This window comes from Marmota monax, unplaced genomic scaffold (genome assembly GCF_021218885.2).
Source record: "Marmota monax isolate L192 unplaced genomic scaffold, Marmota_monax_Labrador192_F-V1.1 WCK01_AAM20220418_F8-fsc00062, whole genome shotgun sequence".
Lineage (NCBI taxonomy): Eukaryota > Metazoa > Chordata > Mammalia > Rodentia > Sciuridae > Marmota > Marmota monax.
The window spans coordinates 10398562-10419807 of NW_026695221.1; the positions used below are offsets into that span (position 1 = coordinate 10398562).

The 21246-nt window shown below is 45.3% G+C and overlaps 1 protein-coding gene across 8 annotated transcripts in view; it reads right to left on the reverse strand.

Moving 5' to 3' along the window:
* Positions 1-21246, reverse strand: part of Pknox2 (PBX/knotted 1 homeobox 2) — a 277182-nt gene that overhangs the window by 47107 nt on the left and 208829 nt on the right. For all 8 annotated transcript variants that reach the window (XM_058575290.1, XM_046432801.2, XM_058575289.1 and 5 more), the window contains one exon: positions 6028-6199. In XM_058575290.1, the coding sequence (XP_058431273.1) occupies positions 6028-6199 (172 nt within the window). The remainder of the gene's footprint in view (positions 1-6027; positions 6200-21246) is intronic.

The window sequence follows — 21246 nt, forward strand, 5'->3', positions numbered from 1 at the left end:
GCAACACACACACCCTACACACACACACACACACTTTCCTCAGAGTTGTATTGAGGATTAAATGAGATGTGACTAGAAAAGACATAAAAAAACCCTGGTTCCTAGAAAGGCGTAAAAGGCTGGCTATAAGGTGGTGTAACAGTTTAGTGTGGCTGCAGTTTACAGCTTGATTCCTTTCTCTAGCTGTGTGGTGTGATCTTGTGCTAGTGATTTCACCTCTTAAAATGGGGAGATTTTATATATATATAAAAATATAATTTATATATATATATATATATATATATATATATATATATATATATATATATATAAAATCTCCCCCAAAGGCACACCCCCAGGGGCCACACTCTGACACTCTCTACCTCCCTGTCTCCAGTTTCCATGCCATGGAGGTAGCTTTCCATTCAAAGTGGCTAAGCTGGACCCTGGGGAGAGGTGGGTTCCAGTTCCCACAACCCTGGTGCTCACCAAGTCTATTTCTTACCTTGGGCCCGATATATACACATAAACACATATATGCATATATATATATACATATATATGCATATATATGTGTATATATATATGTGTGTGTGTGTGTATATATATATAAACATATATTGGTGCTGAAGGATTAAATCCAGGGCCTTAGTATGCCAGGCAAGTGAAAATTGGGAAGAGTATTAATACATGCCTTGTGGGTTTGGAAAGAGGATTAAATAAGATAATAGATATAAAGTGTTCAGAATGGTACCTGGCACCTGGTAAGTGCTCCATAAATGTTAACTATTACCAGCATTGATTATTATTTCCTTTCCCTTTCCTGGTGTCTGTGGGATTTTCCGCTGCTATCCAGGCAGAGCCTAGATTGAAGGCTGAAGTGAATAACTCTGGGAACGGGGCTGGCCTGTGGTCTCCTGGGCCAGAGATCTGGGCTGCCTCCTTCTTTTCAACCTCTAGCCGCTGGCCTGCTTCTTCAGAGTGGGCCCAGGGATCTGGGCGGCTCCATTTTGGAGTTGGCTTTGCGGTCAGGCAGCCGTAATCTGTCCCTTGAGCCGCACCAGAGTCTCATTAAAACGTGCCCCATAAATGTTAAAAAATTTACACATAAAAAAATTCCATGCATGAAACTGAAACCGTACGTTTTACAGCCTTAGTTTGAAATCTTGCATAATATATAAAACCTTGGACCTGCACCAGGGGCCTGTAAATCAGGTTTTATAAAACAAAAAGCTTTTACCTTTCAAAGGGGTTTGGGGAACTTGCAAATTTTACAAACTTTACCAACTGCCAGTCAGAGGCTGCTGGGCCCAAAGAAAGGATCTAGGACCAGGTAAGAAACAGACTTGGTGAGCACCAGGGCTGTGGGAACTGGAGCCCCCCTCTCCCCAGGGGGTCCAGCTTAACCACTTTGAGTGGAAAGCTACCTCCATGGCATGGAAACTGGAGACAGGGACTTAGAGAGTGTCAGAGTGTGGGCTGGGCCAGGGGGTGGGGAGATTTTATTAGAGGCACTCTCTTACTTGTAAGTGAGGGCTTTATTGCCACCTGGAAGAAGAGGTGGGGAAACTGCAGGAGGAGCATAAAATCTAAAATCAGGAGTCAGTGACTTGGGTTCTGGTCCTGACAAGTCAGTTCTCTTTTCTGGATGTCAGTGTCTTTGGACTTGCTTCTCTCTGGGGTTAGGTCCCCCTCCCCGGCATCAACTCTCTGTGAGCTCCACCCCACCCCCCACTCCCCGCAGCAGGGGAGCTGTGCAGCGGCAAGCTCACAGGGAGGGAAGCTCGCTCAGAAATCTACACTAGGATGCTCTCTCTGATCTTTGGGGCAGCTTGGGAGAAGTGACTCAGCCCTCCCATGGGGATTTGTTTGGAAAAGCGACTCTAGAAGACTGCAGAGAGCAAGAGAGAGACTGGCAATGCGCGGGAGGAGAGGAGGGAGGCCCGCAAGGAATTGGGAGGAGTGAGTCCCAGCGGACCCAGGACAGCTGGGCGGGGCCAAAGCTGCCCACTGGCCCTGGGTAGGGAGGAGAGTAGGGGGAGGGACCTTCCGCGTTTGTGGGGATCCAGGTGCCCTCCTGACAATCCCATCTACGAAAGTCAGTATTCAAGGGCAAAGGAAAGCCACCCTGACACACGTATATATAAAAAATAAATCTCTCAATTATCTCAGCTCATTTGCTTGGGGTCCCTCATTTTATGTCCCTGCTCGGCTGCGCAGTATATCTGTCCGGATAAAGAGTTACAGTCCGTTGGGCTACGTGTGCGGGGTTGTAAAAAATACAGATGCCAAATTAACTGGCTGTGGCACTCGGCAGCTGATTGAGCTGGTAATAACGCGATCTGACCTTTTTCTAATTTCTAATTATGTGCATCTCGGCTGTGCTGGCGACATGATTCTTGTTTTAATGATGGCTCCTGTGCTTGGTCTCTTCATCTCCCCACCTGACACAGAACCAGGAGCCGGGGTGGCAAAGGGCACTGTTTGACACCCCTCCACCCCACCCCTAATTTCAGCCATTAAATCTCTTTGGTGGCCAGGAGGTTAGGTCAGGGAGCTGGAACACCTTGCCATGATGATATTGCATTTGAGATTAATCTCCTGAGTGCCAGGCATTTGTAAAGACCAATTCCATGAGCCACCTCATTAATTTTTTTTTTAAATTACAGTCACATGAGATAGGTATATTAGTCCTACAGATGAGGAAACCGAGCTTCAAAGCAGTTCAGCCAGCCATCAAAGTCACAAACAGTTAATGGGGACGCTAGGCTCATCTTTTGTCTTTCAAGTGCTGTTTCAAACCTCCCAATTTACATAATCAACCAATCGTTGACTAACTCATCTAGACAAATCAGGTCCATGAGACAAGATGGACCTCCTAAAGATGCTCCACCAGCTGGACCACTCCCAGCCCAGCTATCTGATACAGAAGCCCAGGGGACACCAGAAGCTTGGGACCACTAGGGTATCTTCCACAACATTCATGTCCCTAGTAAAGGCCTGGCATATAGCAGACACTCAAGCCAGTTTTATTGGATTGAATCAAAAGATCTGATTCTTTGAACAGAATGCTGAGAGACCTGAGCAATACTGGCAAGGGCAGAACATAGCCACGTTTTGATTTTTCTAGGCTGTGCTAGAATGGGAGGTTGTCTTCAGTGGGTCTTACACCTGGAAGGTGGTGGTGGGATAGATATGTGAGGTTTGTTTCTCCAGGACTCCTGCCTTGTAAGAAGGTTTAAATTCCTTCATATTCTTCAGTCCAATTTTAGGTATTTCCTTACCCCAACTTGGGCCTCTGTTTTTGTTTGTTTGTTTTGTTTTGTTTTTCCTTCTCCTTTCCTTCCTTCCCTTTCTCTCTCTCTCTTGACCTTCCTCCCTCCCCCTCTTTCTTTATTTTTTGCCTACCGGGGTGCTTAACCACTGAGCCACTGACCCACATCCCCAGCCCTTTTAAATTTTTTTTGGGGGGGGGCAATTATCAAGAATACAAGCAACAATAAAGTTGGCGAGGATGCGGGGGGAAAGGTACACTCATACACTCCTGGTGGGACTATAAATTGGTGCAACCATTATGGAAAGCAGTATGGAGATTCCTCAGAAATTTGGAATGGAATTTGAACCAGCTATTCTACCCTTTGGTTTATACTCAAAGGACTTAAAATCCGCATACTACAATGACATAGCCACATCAATGTTTATAACAGCTCAATTCACAATTGCCAAAATATGGAACCAACCTAGATGCTCTTCAACAGATGAATGGATAAAGAAAATGTGGTATATATACACAATGGAATATTACTCAGCCTTAAAGAAAAATGGAATTATGGCATTTGCTGGTGAATGGATGGAACTGGAGACTATCATGCTAAGAGAAATAAGCCAGTCCAAAAAAACCCAAAAGCCAAATGCTCTCTCTGATATGTAGATGCTAACCCACAATAAGGAGGGGGGCTAGGAAAAAATAGAGGTACTTTGGATTAGGCAGAGGTTAGTGAAGAGAGGAGGTGTGTGGGGGTAGGAATGATAGAAGCTACATACATATATGATCACATGACTGGTGTAATTCTACATCATGTACAACCAGAAGAATGAGAAATTATACTCCATTTATGTATGATGGGTCAAAATGCATTCTATTGTCATGTATAACTAATTAGAACAAATTTAAAAATTTTTTTTAACTTAATTTTTTTTTACTTTGAAACAGGGTTTCACTAGATTGCTTACAGTCACGTTAAATTGCCGAGGCTAGCTTCAAACCTGCAATCCTCCTGTTTCAGCCTTCCAAGCTGCTATTTTTCTTTCTTTCTTATTGATGATTAAACCTGGAGGGCTTTACCACTGAACTACGTCCCCAATCCTTATTTATTTTTGAGAGGGTGTCACTAAATTGTGAGGATCTTGTAAAGTTGCTGAGGCTGGTCTCAAATTTGAGATCCTCCTGACTGAATCTCCCAAGTCACTGGGATCACAGGGATGTGCCACCATGCTCGGCTACACCAGTATTTTTTGTGTCAAGTGAGGAGGATGATCCTGGTCCCCAGATTCACTCTCACTCCTGCAGAAGTGACTGCCTTATCTCCTGGCTCCATGGCTGTCTGGGTCTAGGTTCTAAAAATCTGCTTCCCAGTTATAGTCTGATTCTGATTAGCTGAGGAGCAAGGCAAGCCAGACCAGCCTGCACTTTATAGTTGGCCAACTGGTGAACCTGTAAAGGGAAGCTTTCCCAGAGGATTCCAAAATAGCAGCCCGGCCTTTTGGGAAGTGGGGCTGCTCAATCAAAGCCAGGAAAGAGGGAGTGTCAGGGACTAGCAGAGGTGGATTTGGGGCTCTCACTGCCTCCACCAACATTCTTGACAGTGGGCAGTGCTTATCCTCTGCTCGGGGCCTGCTCCTGTTCTCTAAATAGCCTTATCCAACATCACAAATTTCCAGACCAGGGTGGGTTCTTTTGGTAACTCTTCTGGACTTCATAAAGGACCACACTCAACCCTGAAACAGCGGTGTGGATAATTCACAGCACAGAATAATAACAAAGTCCTTTACATCTGTTCTGCAGATGTACTATACATGTAGGTGTGTGTGCCCGCACGTGTGTGTAATTTTTCTTCCTTCCTTTTTGGAGTCACATTTGCTTTTCTAATTCTGTTCTCCTTTTTGGAACAGGTACCAGTTAATTGCTGGGTGCAAGAGGTCAGCACTATCATCAATCAATGTATGAGGGAGAGTTTTGCAGAGTTTCCAAATTCACCATGCATACTCTGGGCAATCCACCCACAGAAAAATTAGGAACTGTGGTTAATAATTCCAGGAGGACTATTTAGAGTGATGGACACACAGAGCAGCCTCTCTAATGTCTTCCTGCAGCAGAATTCCCAAGGACAGAGGAGAATTTCAGATGCCATACAGGTCGGGGGCCACCAAACCTAACTGGTGATTGCTGTTGCTTAGGAAACCTAAAATGAGAATTCACAAAGATCCCACTGAGCTTACAAAAACTCCCTGATATGGCCCAGCAATGTATTTTTTGTAAACTATAGTGATGATCTGAGTGGCAAACTGGTGGAGAACCTGATCTGCTGTGTCCCCTAAGCAGGTGGGCCTCTCTGCTGGTCTTCTTAGGATGACCGGGTCCCCAGCTCTTTCTGTTGATGTGCTTGAACATGCTTGTGACTCTCGTTCTCTACCCAGGAGCATTCGAGGCATCAGTTCCTCTCTAGGAGGACTCCAGGCCTGGGGTAGCTACCTTAGAGTTCGCACCCTCCTTTCAGTTGGCCTGTTCTGCAGGATGGTGGGGAGTAAGATTCTGGTGCCACCATGGGTAGAGACAGGAAGGAGTTTGGCAGCAGAGTCAGTTCCTGGAGCTCGTGGTATAAGAACTTAGACATGGTTCTCAGCTGCTAATATGGTGCATCTGGTGTCCCATGGTGGGGACTCAAAATATTTTGTTGAATAAATTAACAAAAGGAACATTTCCAGAGTATTTCAGGGGGACCAAAGGGTAGGAGATTCTGGCCAGGGTGTGGGGTGGAGGGTCTTTACCAGATTGTCCAGTTCTGGATCATCGCTGAAGAAGGGTTTGTGCTCCTGCTCCTGCTGGTGGACAAAGTTCTCGATGTCCACATCAAAGCTGGCGGAGGTGATGCACTCAGAGCCCTGGGTGGCCTGTTCACATTTCTCAAACAGCAGCGTCAGGAGCGGGAAAAGAGGGTGCCTGCGGGGACATCAAGAACTCACACATGCGCACACACAGAGACCGTGCTGCTGGCTGGGCTCAGAAGCCATCTGGTTCCTTTCCCCACATTCCTTCCCGTCACTTCTTCTCCCCAGGTCCCACTCCTTGAGAATGTCCCCAGCCCCCAGGGTCAACCTAATGGCAATGTTTGTGACCTGGCATAGAGGGTTCAGTCCCCTAGTACCTGGGACCTCAGAGGGCTCCTACTTTTTCTCTTTAGATAGATAAACTATACAGATGTTTGAAGAGGGATGAGCAGTTATAACCCTTCAAAGAAGTAAGTGTCCATTTCTGATTCAGAGTTGACTCAGGAAAGAAATATGGGAAATATCCAGAGAAATATAGGATGTGAACATCCGTAGGTGTCATCCCAGCTAAGACTCATAGAGTCATTTAAGTAAGTACTTCAGTTCACATATATACATCATAGAAACACACACACACACACAATGTCTAGAGCAACTGAGGGCAGCAGATGTACACAAACACTTGTATGTGGGGGATGTGCATGAGCCCAAATACTTGCCTACATGGTAGGCAGATGTCTCCACCTGTCCAGTGTCTGTTGGCAGGCTTGGTTTAGGTCAGATATCCCAATTATATGAGTAACATCAACCCTGCACTTTTCCGTCATCCTACTCTTAGCTCAGTGTTAATTAAATGATTATTTGCATCATTATGTGTTCACTGTTCGCCTCCAAGGCTGTCCCTGTGTTAATGATTGTTGTATCCCTAGATCTTGTCAAAGCAAGTATATATAAATATTAGGTGACTGAATGAATCAATGAATGCACTGTGTGTGTGTGTGCGCGCACATACACACACACACACATTCTATCATGTATGGGCATGTTTCTGTGAAGTATATGTGTGAGCTGAACTCCTTACCTAAATGGCTATATGGGTGTCATCTTAGAGATCACAGATCCCTGACTTCCTCCAAATGCTGATAGTTTCTAAGTTGTTTGTTTTATCATCTTCCTTCCTCACTTAGACTGTGAGCGGGAATCAAGTGCACCTTATTCATCTAGAGTCAAGTAGAGGTATGTGGATCTCCACAAATATTTGTTGAATATATATGTTATATGTATACATACTTATTTTGCATACATAAGTGCATACCACATTTATTTCTGCAGCATATTTCATGCTAGTGCCTGGGTTGTTGACCCTGAACTCTGGAGAGCCCCATTCTCTTTCCCTACAGTTCCAAAAAAAGCATTCACACATCAGTCTCTGGTCTGTCTCCTCAGACTCTTGGGACCATGAAATGCAGTTTTCTTTTTGATGCAGCCCTGCTTGCTTGGAGAGAAGGAATGTGTACTGTACCTGACCCCTGGGGTCTCTTCCAGAGGGAATGCTGTAGCCATCACTGTCCAATAGAACTTTCTACAGTGATGGAAATGTTCTGTAATCTGCACTGTCCAATACAGTAACCACTAGCCACATGAGGCCAATGAATACTTGAAATATGACTATGCAACTAGGATGCTTAATTTTTTATTTTATTGAATTTTAATTAATTTAAATTTAAATAGCCACATGTGGCTAGTGGCTACCATATTGAAGGACACAGTTAAGGTCTGAAAAGGAAAACAGACAATGCTTTTCCCCTCTGGCACACTACAGTTGGACGCACTGAGAAAGAATTGAATATACAGCCTACACAGTATATACAGCATTTGTAAGTGAGTAGGGGAACCCCCAAGCTCCTGTCCCCTTCCAGAATTCTTACAATTCTGGACAAAAGACATATAATGGTTACCCCCACTGCTGCTCATTCTCACACTGTATGGGTTTTTCTACTCGGGCTCAGGCAAGATGGGAGACGAAAAAAGATAAATTCCCACTTCACATGAATTGCTAGGCTTCGCAGAGGCTGCCCTCAGACACTGTCTCCCTAACCCTTGTTTTGGGAGCTGATGCATAAATTCCTGGGCCTCAAGGCTGCAGGTTAGATGTACAGTCTGTAGGGAAAGAGGGTCAATATTTAAGGGTGGCTCATCTGCAGCCTCAAATTACCAGAAGATCTATTGAGCCCTGGTAGAAAGCTGGCAGGGAAAAACAATGGGTGAGTTTAGCCATCTGGCTGAAGACAAAGAGAACACCAGGTGAAGGGGTTAAACTCCAGTATAAGTCTTCATTTGCAGCCACTAATACTGCAGCATATTATAGTCTAATCTAACCTGATCCCAGTTTAATGCAAGATTCTCCTGGCCCTGAGTGGAATACCAAAGAAAGCCTCAGTGGCTGTAATTTAAGCAGAGCCCTGCAGTGGTTTAGCTGAGGGCCATGAAAGGCAAATTCCAGACGGTGTTATGAATTATTGCGCCTTATGAACCTTCCTACTCTCAACAGATGCCTGCTGCCATTTAAACAGCCACTAGATCAATTAGGAATGAAAGGCACAAATCGACTCTGTACAAGGGCACTAAATTACCAGGAACTAATAATCCGCAGCATCGTGCCAGGTGGTGGGGGTGCAGCCCCTGCCCCAACCCACGGCAGCCGCGGTCACTGCACATTCCTTTCTCACTGACTGGAGGGAGGGTGCACAGCCGCTGGGTGGAGAGATGATGGGGTGTGCATGCATGTGTATGTGTGTGTATGTGTACACATGTGTGCACTGGTGTTGAATGCAGACTGCCAATAGAACAAGTATAGGAGTGCCATGTACCTCCCAGTGTGTTTTCACCGTGTGCACCCATGGTATTGTGTTTGTGCAGGACGTATGCACGTGGTATTGCATATATGCAACAGGGGGGTCGATTTTGTGTGCCACAAATACCATGTGTACGTGCGTTCTGTGCATTATCTGTATGTCTTGTGTATGTGTGGTTGTGTGTTCCTGTGTACACCATGTGAGTGGCATGTGGGGTGGGCAGGTGTGGTCTGTTGTGACTAGAATCATCCCAGCTAGGAGCACTAGGGGTGGGGAGAGGGGAAGAACATCTCTTCTGCTTCTGTCCTTGCCCCCCAAAAGGAAGAAGCGGTCTGGGAGGGCCTCTCTGAGGAGGTGACATTTAAGTTAAGCCTCAAATGATGAGGGGGCAGTCATGCAAAGAGCTGAGGGACAGGCATTCTAAGCAGGAGGAAAAGCAAAGAAAGCACTTGAGACAGGAATAAGCCCAGTTTGCTTTGGGAAGAGAATCTAGGTGAGAGAGGTAGTAGGAAGGGACGGCAGAAAACAAGCAGCAGAGTCCAGTGCCTGGAAAGACTCAGGTGGAGCTGGGCTTGTGGGATGAGGTAGGAGGTGCTCTCACACACACTGGGGAACAATGCACACCTTTTGTGCAGAGCCAGGAATAGGTCTGTGTTAGAAACCTCTTCTACTCACAGGTGTCAGATCTCCCTCTCCCAGAATGGTTTTTTATTTTATTTTTTTCAGTGCTGGGGATGGAGTCCAGGGCCGCACACATACTAGTCAAGTGCTCTACCACTGAGCAATGCCCCCAGCCTCCCTGTAGTGTCATCTATGGCTTCTCCTATCTCTAAGAAGGGAACATGCCACCTGTCTTTCCCCCCAAGTTAACCAACCATGGAGTATAGGGTGGACTTGATGGAGGTTGCCTGGCCACATCTGTCCAGCGCTCCTTACCTGAGGATTGGGCAGGTGCTCTCTTCTCATACCCCATGCTTCTGTGCCAGCTTCCTCCCACCCATCCTAGGAGTCCCATCTGCCTCATGGAGATCATATGAAGTCTGAGTTTACTCACAATTTTCCACATGACCCATACCAGGGCCAGGAGGGACTGCCTATAGCTCCCACTCCCTGTCCTCCTAGATCACTCAAATGAACCCAGACTGCTATCTGCTCATCTGCCACCTAAAGCACTGGCACTGCTGAGACAATGTGCTAAGTTCCATTGCTGCAGCTGTGGGACTTCTCTAGGACTGTTCCCAACCCAGTTACGGGAGTCATCTGCCTTCTCCCCAGTTGCCCTGTTCCTGCCTAAGGGTTGACCTTTATTTTTAAAGCTACCCTCCAATGGATCCCTCATAAAACGGAGATGAGGCCAGCAGGCACCCTCAAAGAGTCTTTTCCAGCAGTCTTGGTGGAAGGCTCAGGGGTCACTCTGAATAGGGCAGGGTCTATGAGAGCTGGCATATAAGCCACCTGAGCCAAGAATACCCTTCTCTGATTTCCCATTAGATGTGGGACCTTGGCCTTCTGGAGCCTCAGTTTATCCAACAAGAATATTTTCCCCTGCGGTGCTGGGGATGGAATCCAGAGCCTCACCCATGTTAGGCAAGTTCTGTACCACTGAGCTACACAACCCCAGGCCCAGATCATGGGTTTCAGGGAGCTCCTTCTCTGGGTGTCCAGGACCTTCCACTGTAGATCATCATCTTTCAGGGGCTAGAAGCAGGAATGTAGAAACTCAGTCCCCAGTGCCCAGAAGGCAATGAACAAGATATGAGAGATGGTCATTAGACTTTATTTCCAAAGAGCTGAGGACATTTGACCTCCATGAGAGCTCACCTTCCCCCTCCCAGATCCTTTCCCTGCTCTGCTCCCCTCAAGCCGCCTCCGTGTGACCGCCCCCTCCACCCCAATCTCTCTTAAGCCGTTCAAAATTTGGAGGAAATAAATCTCACTGCACTAATTCAGTGAGAGTTTGAGCCTCGTCAGTGCAGAACAAATAAAAGGAGTGAACTGGCATGACATTTTACTGCAGAAGAGAGGTCGTTTCCAGCCACTAATAAAAAGGATTTGACACAGACTAATAAAGAGAAATGAATTTCTCTAATGGCCTAATTTAGCACATTCAGCACTGTGCCTCCGCCCTGGTGCTGGGAGCACGGACAGAGACAGGAGGGAGGGAGTGACGAGGCTCGGGCTTGGGGAGACAAGAAGAAGAGATGATCTCAAATAACATTTTATTATTTCTTTTTTCTTTTCCAAGCCCCCTGCCCCACCCCCACCCTCATCACCTCTCCCCAGGAGCATCCAAACTAAAATCAAGCTCAAGATATGCAGTTCCTGTTAACGATCCAAAGAAATAAAGAAGCCCTCTCCATAGAATTGCAGCCTTGTGCTAGCTTAAGAAGGTGATTAAACCGGATGTGTTGATTTCTACAGGGGTTTAAGCCATCGTTTGGTTTAATTACTTCTGACATTTCTGCTTTCGTGTTTTCTACATCACCCGATTTGTTGGTGTGGAATGCCCAGTTTGGGGCTAGGGTGTCTGGGGCTGCTCCCCAGGGAAGTAGATCAGATGGGACAGGGTATTGGCCAAAACCCTTTGAAAGGGTTACCACCACAGAGGCTGGACCCCTGAGATCAAAATATCTACTGGGTCAAGAGAGAGAGAGTTTCTTCTGGGCAAGGCTGTGCTGACCCCCACTTCTGCAGAGCTTTCTGGAAACATCCTCTGCAGGTGAAATTCAATAAGCTCATTCCATTCCTCCTACCTCCAGATAGACCAATTTTTCTTTTCTTTTGGTACTGGGAACTTAATCCAGGCACGCTGTACCACACTGTACCACTGAGCTACATTCCTAGTCCTTTTTATTTTGAGACAGAATATTGCTAAATTGCTGAGGCTGGTCTGGAACTTGGGATCCTCCTGCCTTAGCCTCCCAAGTCACTGGGATTACAGGCGAGTGTCACTGCGTCCAGCCAACAGATATTCTTAACATAAATTGGGCTGATGAGATTCCCATCATTTATCAAAGACCTTCTGGGATGGAGACCACACCTTTCCCTTTTTGCACTCATATCTAACTGTAAGTCCTCCTATGTGGCAGCAGCACAAGTCCTTTTCCTCAAAAGGACTTAAGAAAAGACAGTTGGGATAGAGACGCAGGGTTACAGCGCTGCAGTTTCTGCCAGACGCGCAAGCACCGCACTCAGGGCTGAATTCTGGGTTCGAGACGGGGAAGGAAGCGGTCCATCTCGGTTCTCCACACCGGTCAGACCACAGAGGAGGCCAGCAGCCACCATGTTGGTAAACTGACGTCACCACACCTGTTTTTGACTGACCGCAGCTCATTCAGCCATAGAACAGGTAATTTCAGGCTGCAATTCGCCTGCGGCTTGCAGACAGATTGCTAGGGTTCAGCGCCTGGGGGCTTCTTAAAATCTGATCTTATCGGAGTGAACACGGAGCGCGGGGCGGCCAAGTCCCGGCTCCCGGAACCGTCCCGGAACCGCCCTGGCTCCGGGCTGCGGAGCCTGCGGAGGCTGCTTCTTGGACCCTGCTAATATCAGAGCAAACACGAAACACCAAGAGGCCGAGTTCCGGCTCCCGGAACTGAGCCCGCGGGGACTGCTTCTTGGAGCTTACACTTATAGGAGCTTACACCGAGCACAGAGCGGCCGAGTTCCGGCTCCCGGAACCGTCCCGGAACCGCCCTGGCTCAGGGCTGCGGAGCCCGCGGAGGCTGCTTCTTGGACCCTGCTACTATCAGAGCATACACCAAGCACTAAGCGGCCGAATTCCGGCTCCCGGAACTGAGCCCGCGGGGGCTGCTTCTTGGAGCCTACACTTATAGGAGCTTACACCGAGCACGGAGCGGCCGAGTTCCGGCTCCCGGAACTTCCCTGTTCCGGGGCTAGGAGCCCGCGGAAACTGTGTCTCGGTCCGGGTCCTGCTGAGGGCGGGTCAGGACTCACCCATTGCTTGGGTTGCCTGGCAAGGGGAACGAAATGCTGCCATTCGCATAGGATACCAACATGGCAGAGATCTGATGTCAGCAGAAAGCGGTGGAGGAGAGATCTTCATCAATACCAGCGGTGACATAAGCAGTTGGTCTTCTGGTAAGGGGGGTGAGGCTCAGTCACCCGAGTCTCCTCAATTTGTCCTCGAGCCGGAGGGAAGGAGCCGGGCCGCCGCCAGCCCCCGGAGCAGGCCCAGCGGCTCGCCAGCGTGGTGACCGCGTGACCCCAATTGGAGAGGGGGCGGAGCGGAGCCGCCACCCACACCCGCCAGGTGGGCAGACCCACGACCCAGTAGTACATGGGCGTGGTAGGAGGGGCAGGGCAGAGCCGCCCTTCGCGCTTGCAAGGTAAACAGACCTGTGACAGCCTGGCGGGTCAGGCCCAGTGGCCTGCCAGTGTGGTACACACGTCACCCCAACTCGAGTAGGGGCAGAGCAGATCCTTATCCCACGCCCGGATCAGGCCCTGCCGGTGTGGTGGTCACGTGACCCCAATTGGAGTGGGGGTGGAGCGGAACCGCCACCCGTGCCCGCAGGGTGAGCAGACCAGTGATCAACCTGCAGATCAGGCCCAGGGGTCCGCAGGCGTGGTAGGAGGGGCAGGGCAGATCCGCCGCCAGCGCCTTCAAGGTAGGCAGACCTACAACAGACCGGCGGATCAGGCCCAGGAGCCTGCCGGCGGGGTACAAACACCACCCTAATTGGAGTAGGGACAGAGCAGAGTCGCCTCCCTTGCCAGGAACAGACCCAGCATCCTGCAGGCGGGGTAGTCACGACACCCCAATTGGAGTAGGGGCAAAGCAGAGCCTCCACTCGTGCCCGAAAGGTGGGCAGATCTGCGACCGACCAGCAGGACAGGCCCAGTGGCCTGCTGGTACGACAGACACGACACCCCAATTGGAGTAGGGGCAGAACAGAGCCGCCACCAGCTCCCAGAACAGGCCCAGTGACCTGCCGGCGTGGTAGCCACGACACCCCAATTGGAATAAGGAGAGAGCAGAGCCGCCGCCCGCACCTGCAGGAAAGATACGCAAGCAGTATGAAAAGACAAGGAAAGAAAGGACCACAAGCAATGCAGGTCAACGCAACTTTAGAAGAGGTAACAGCTGCAGCAGATGGAATGTCAGATAAAGAATTCAGGATATACATGCTTCAGATGATCTGGAGTATCAAGGAAGACATTAAACAGCAAAATCAGACAATGAAAGATCACTTCGACAACGAATTACGCAAACAAATCCAGGAAGCAAAGGATCAACTATACAGGGAGATAGAGGTTATAAAAAACAAGCAATCAGAAATCCTAGAAATGCAGGAAGCAATAAACCAACTTAAAAACTCAATGGAGAATACTACCAACAGAGTAGAACACTTAGAAGATAGAACATCAGACAATGAAGACAAAGTATTTCAACTGGAAAAGAACATAGACAGCTCAGCAAGACTGTTAAGAAACCATGAGCAGAACATCCAAGAAATATGGGATAACATTAAGAGACCAAACTTAAGAGTCATTGGGATACAGGAAGGTACAGAGCTCCAAACCAAAGGAATGAGCAGTCTATTCCATGAAATAATACAAGAAAACTTCCCAGACTTGAAGAATGAGACAGAATCCCAAATCCTAGAAGCCTACAGGACGCCGAATGTGCAAAATCATAAGAGATCCACACCTAGACACATTATAATGAAGATGCCCAACATACAGAATAAGGAGAGAATTTTAAAAGCTACAAGAGAAAGGAAGCAGATTACATTTAGGGGCAAGCCAATCAGGATAACAGCTGATCTTTCAACACAGACTCTGAAAGCTAGAAGATCCTGGAATAACATATTTCAAACACTGAAAGATAATGGGTTCCAACCAAGAATTGTGTATCCAGCGAAATTAAGCTTCAGGATGGAGAATGAAATTAAAACCTTCCACGATAAACAAAAGTTTAAAGAATTCGCAGCTAGAAAACCATCTCTTCAAAACATCCTAGCCAAAGTATTACAGGAAGAGGAAATGGAAAATAACAATGAAAACCAACAGTGGGAGGTAGGACAGTAAAGGGGGGGGGAAACAATCAAAGAGGAAAACAAACAATGTTTAGTAACAGAAATAAACAAATATGGCTGGAAGAACAACCCATATCTCAATAATAACCCTAAATGTTAATGGCTTAAACTCACCAATTAAGAGACACAGGCTAGTAGAATGGATCACAAAACAAGACCCAACAATATGCTGCCTACAGGAGACGCATTTGATAGGAAAAGACATACATAGGCTGAAGGTGAAAGGTTGGGAAAAATCATATCACTCATATGGACTTCGGAAACAAGCAGGCGTGTCCATACTCATATCAAATAAAATAGATTTCAAGCCAAAGTTAATCAAAAGAGATAAAGAGGGACACTACATACTGCTTAAGGGAACCATACACCAACAAGACATAACAATCATAAATATTTATGCCCCAAACAATGGTGCAGCTATGTTCGTCAAACAAACTCTTCTCAAGTTCAAGAGTCTAATAGACCACCACACCATAATCATGGGAGACTTCAACACACCTCTCTCGCCACTGGACAGATCTTCCAAACAAAAGTTGAATAAGGAAACTATAGAACTCAATAACACTATTAATAACCTAGACCTAATTGACATATATAGAGTATACCACCCAACATCAAGCAGTTACACTTTTTTCTCAGCAGCACATGGATCCTTCTCAAAAATAGATCATATATTATGTCACAGGGCAACTCTTAGACAATATAAAGGAGTAGAGATATTACCATGCATCTTATCTGATCATAATGGAATGAAACTGAAAATCAACGATAAAAGAAGGAAGGAAAAAGCATACATCAATTGGAGAATGAACAATAGGTTACTGAATGATCAATGGGTTATAGAAGACATCAAGGAGGAAATTAAAAAATTCTTAGAGATAAATGAAAACACAGACACAACATATCGGAATCTATGGGACACATTGAAAGCAGTTCTAAGAGGAAAATTCATTGCTTGGAGTTCATTCCTTAAAAAAAGAAAAAACCAACAAATAAATGATCTCATACTTCATCTCAAAATCCTTGAAAAAGAAGAGCAAAACAACAGCAAAAGAAGTAGAAGGCAAGAAATAATTAAAATCAGAGCTGAAATTAATGAAATCGAAACAAAAGAAACAATTGAAAAAATTGACAAAACTAAAAGTTGGTTCTTTGAAAAAATAAACAAAATCGACAGACCCTTAGCGATGCTAGTGAAGAGAAGAAGAGAGAGAACTCAAATTACTAGCATACGGGATGAAAAAGGCAATATCACAACAGACACTTCAGAAATACAGAAGATAATCAAAAACTATTTTGAATCCTTATACTCCAATAAATTAGAAGATAGTGAAGGCATAGATAAATTTCTTAAGTCATATGATCTGCCCAGATTGAGTCAGGAGGATATAGAAAACCTAAACAGACCAATATCAATTGAGGAGATAGAAGAAACCATCAAAAGACTACCAACTAAGAAAAGCCCAGGTCCCGATGGGTATACAGCAGAATTTTACAAAACCTTTAAAGAAGAACTAATACCAATACTTTTCAAGCTACTTCAGGAAATAGAAAAGGAGGGAGAACTTCCAAATTCATTCTATGAGGCCAACATCACCCTGATACCTAAACCAGACAAAGACACTTCAAAGAAAGAAAACTACAGACCAATATCTCTAATGAACCTAGATGCAAAAATCCTCAATAAAATTCTGGCGAATCGGATACAAAAACATATAAAAAAAATTGTACACCATGATCAAGTAGGATTCATCCCTGGGATGCAAGGCTGGTTCAATATACGGAAATCAATAAATGTTATTCACCACATCAATAGACTTAAAAATAAGAACCATATGATCATCTCGATAGATGCGGAAAAAGCATTTGACAAAGTACAGCATCCCTTTATGTTCAAAACTCTAGAAAAACTAGGGATAACAGGAACATACCTCAATATTGTAAAAGCAATCTATGCTAAGCCTCAGGCTAGCATTATTCTGAATGGAGAAAAACTGAAGGCATTCCCTCTAAAATCTGGAACAAGACAGGGATGCCCTCTCTCTCCACTTCTCTTCAACATAGTTCTCGAAACACTGGCCAGAGCAATTAGACAGACGAAAGAAATTAAAGGCATAAAAATAGGAAAAGAAGAAATTAAATTATCACTATTTGCAGATGATATGATTCTATATCTAGCAGACCCAAAAGGCTCTACAAAGAAACTATTAGAGCTAATAAATGAATTCAGCAAAGTGGCAGGATTTAAAATCAACACGCATAAATCAAAGGCATTCCTGTATATCAGCGACAAATCCTCTGAAATGGAAATGAGGACAACCACTCCATTCAAAATATCTTCAAAAAAAATAAAATACTTGGGAATCAACCTAACAAAAGAGGTGAAAGACTTATACAATGAAAACTACAGAACCCTAAAGAGAGAAATAGAAGAAGATCTTAGAAGATGGAAAAATATACCCTGTTCATGGATAGGCAGAACTAACATCATCAAAATGGCGATATTACCAAAAGTTCTCTATAGGTTTAATGCAATGCCAATCAAAATCCCAATGGCATTTCTTGTAGAAATAGAGAAAGCAATCATGAAATTCATATGGAAAAATAAAAGACCCAGAATAGCAAAAACAATGCTAAGCAAGAAGTGTGAATCAGGCGGTATAGCGATACCAGACTTCAAACTATACTACAGAGCAATAGTAACAAAAACAGCATGGTACTGGTACCAAAACAGGCGTGTGGACCAATGGTACAGAATAGAGGACACAGAAACCAATCCACAAAACTACAACTATCTTATATTTGATAAAGGGGCTAAAAGCATGCAATGGAGGAAGGATAGCATCTTCAACAAATGGTGCTGGGAAAACTGGAAATCCATATGCAACAAAATGAAACTGAATCCCTTTCTCTCGCCATGCACAAAAGTGAATTCAAAATGGATCAAGGAACTTGATATCAAATCAGAGACGCGCCGTCTGATAGAAGAAAAAGTTGGCTACGATCTACAGTCGGTGGGGTCGGGCTCCAAATTCCTCAATAGGACACCCATAGCACAAAAGTTAATAACTAGAATCAACAAATGGGACTTACTCAAACTAAGAAGTTTTTTCTCAGCAAAAGAAACAATAAGAGAGGTAAATAGGGAGCCTACATCCTGGGAACAAATCTTTACTCCTCACACTTCAGATAGAGCCCTAATATCCAGAGTATACAAAGAACTCAAAAAATTAGACAATAAGAGAACAAACAACCCAATCAACAAATGGGCCAAGGACCTGAACAGACACTTCACAGAGGAGGACATACAGTCAATCAACAAGTACATGAAAAAATGCTCAACATCTCTAGCTGTCAGAGAAATGCAAATCAAAACCACCCTAAGATACCATCTCACTCCAGTAAGATTGGCAGCCATTATGAAGTCAAACAACAACAAGTGCTGGCGAGGATGTGGGGAAAAGGGTACACTTGTACATTGCTGGTGGGACTGCAGATTGGTGCAGCCAATTTGGAAAGCAGTATGGAGATTTCTTGGAAAGCTGGGAATGGAGCCACCATTTGACCCAGCTATTCCCCTTCTTGGTCTATTCCCTAAAGACCTAAAAAGAGCATGCTACAGGGACACTGCTACATCGATGTTCATAGCAGCACAGTTCACAATAGCAAGACTGTGGAACCAACCTAGATGCCCTTCAATAGACGAATGGATAAAAAAAATGTGGCATTTATACACAATGGAGTATTACTCTGCATTAAAAAATGACAAAATCATAGAATTTACAGGGAAATGGATGGCATTAGAGCAGATTATGCTAAGTGAAGCTAGCCAATCCCTAAAAAACAAATGCCAAATGTCTTCTTTGATATAAGGAAAGTAACTAAGAACAGAGTAGGGACGAAGAACAGGAGAAGAAGATTAACATTTAACAGGGATGAGAGGTGGGAGGGAAAGGGAGAGAGAAGGTAAATTGCACGGTAATGGAAGGAGACCCTCAGGGTTATACAGTGGAGGGGGTAGAGAGAGAGGAGGGGAGGGGAGGGGAGAGGTGGGGAGGGGGGAGGGTGGATGATGGGAAAGGCAGCGGAGCACAACAGACACTAGTATGGCAATTTGTAAATCAATGGATGTGTAACTGATGTGAATCTGCAATCTGTGTATGGGGTGAAGGTGGGAGTTCATAACCCACTAGAATCAAAGTGTGGAATATGATATGTCAAGAAATTTGTAATGTTTTGAACAACCCACAATAAAAAATTAAAAAAAAAAAAAAAAAAAAAAAAAAAAAGAAAAGACAGTTGGATTTTTCTGTTCCTCTTCCTTCCTCCTTGAGTAGCCTGGTTATGTTCTTTTTGCTTTGTTTTTAATTTAAAATATTCCTTCCTGCTTAGGGGAGGAGTTGAAACAGAAAGCAGAGACAGGAAAAAAAAAGTGAGAAAGAATGAAAAAAAAAATACAGCTTCCAAGAGGCAAAGATGCAAAAGAAAAGAAGAGAAATTAGATGTCAGAAACAGACCACCACAGACTGGGGAGGGGGCTAAAGGATGGTCCCAGGCAGGGGGGACACTAGTGTTGACTGCTCTTTCTGGGTGATAAACCTTGTGATTCACAGTAATGCCACTCTGTCCCTTCTTAGCTTCTCAGCTGTCCCTTCCCTTGTGACCTTGGTTAGTACTACAGACCTCAATTATGGGTCCAGTCAAGTGTGTGGCCACCTGCCTGGGCTGTCTACCTTTTCTCCCTGTGACTGCCCTTGGAGCTCCCCAGCTCCTCCTGCACCTCCCCTCACAGCCCAGTCTCATTCTGCTGACAGGTGGGCAGAGAGGGCCTCAGTGTCACACCTATCCCCTCTGTATCCCAGCCCTTCCTGATTGGGACAAGGATGATGATCCAGAGAGTGAAGTGTATGGTAGGAGATCAAGATTCCTCCTGCGTGGAGATGTTCAGCAGCGACCCAATGGGATCACGGAGTCAATCTTCCAGAGGTGGACACTCCAAGCTACTCAGGAAGTGGCCTCAGCTTCTTTTCAGTACTTCTGCCAGACTCAGCAGAGATGGATGGTTGCAGGGATGGCTGGCATACTGTCCCTTCACTAGCTCAGGCCACATGCACCCGTGTTCACCCATGCTCTGTGCTTTCCTGTCCCACATCAGAGCTCTATTTGTTCCTTCCATCTGAACTACCTGCTTCTGCATCTCAACTAGTCCCGTCTTATGCCATTTCTTCCCAAGTATGATGTTGCACACCTGTAGTCAGAGCAACTCAGGAGGCTGAAGCAGGAGGATTGCAAGTTTAAGGGCAGGCTGGACAATTTAAGATAAAAAAGAAAAAGAACTGGGAAAGTAGTTCTGTGGTAGAGTGCACTGGGTTCAATTCCCAGTAGCAAAAAAAAAAAAAAAATACAAAAAAACTGACATTTCTTTTACAAAGGTTCCCAGATGGGTATCTCCAGCAAGAGAAAGCACTGCTTCCTCTCAGCCACCACAGGAAATGCTTACCCTCACTCACAATTTAGGGTAGGAAGCAGGGGAATCTGAAAGAAGCATAGACTTTGAATACTGTGTGACTTTGGGCAAGTTATTGAATGTCTCTGAGTCTCCATTTCCTGTTTTTACACAACAAGGATAACACCTTCCGTGCAGACTCTTGTAGGGATTAAATGAAGAAACATGGAATGTGTCTGGCACTCAATAAACTATCAATCAATGGTAGTTTCATCCCCCTGGAATGGTGTGTGGGTATCTTCCTTATTCAGAGCTACAATGACACCATCCACTCCAATAAATTTATCTTCCTGAGTCCATTGACTCATTTGTCTAGAAAATAAGCCCATGTGCCAATTCAAATAGAGGCTCAGGAAGATGAGGAAGAGAGACATCCTACCATTTTTCAGAACTCAAAACCTCATTTTCTTCTAACCAAAATGCACGCCCAGGAAGAATTTATTTTTATTTCCCTGTGACACCACAGTCTACATTCTATGAACCACCAGTTGTTTGTGCACAGATCCATCTCCCTCACTACCTGGTGAGCAACTGCAGTCTGTGACCTCATCTTGTCTCTCTCTGAATTCCCAAGGGTTAGGCACAGTGTGTGGCACACAGCAGAGGATCAATAAGGATTTGGCAGATCAATGAATGGGAACGAATGAATGAATGCAGTAAGCAATGACTCTGGAAATGACGGTTCTGAGACACTAACCTAAAGTTATTTCAGGCTTAGAATGTATCCATACTGGCGGACCTGGATCAGATTTTGCCATCTGGCAGCTTCTAGCCACAGTTGCTACAAAAGGACCTG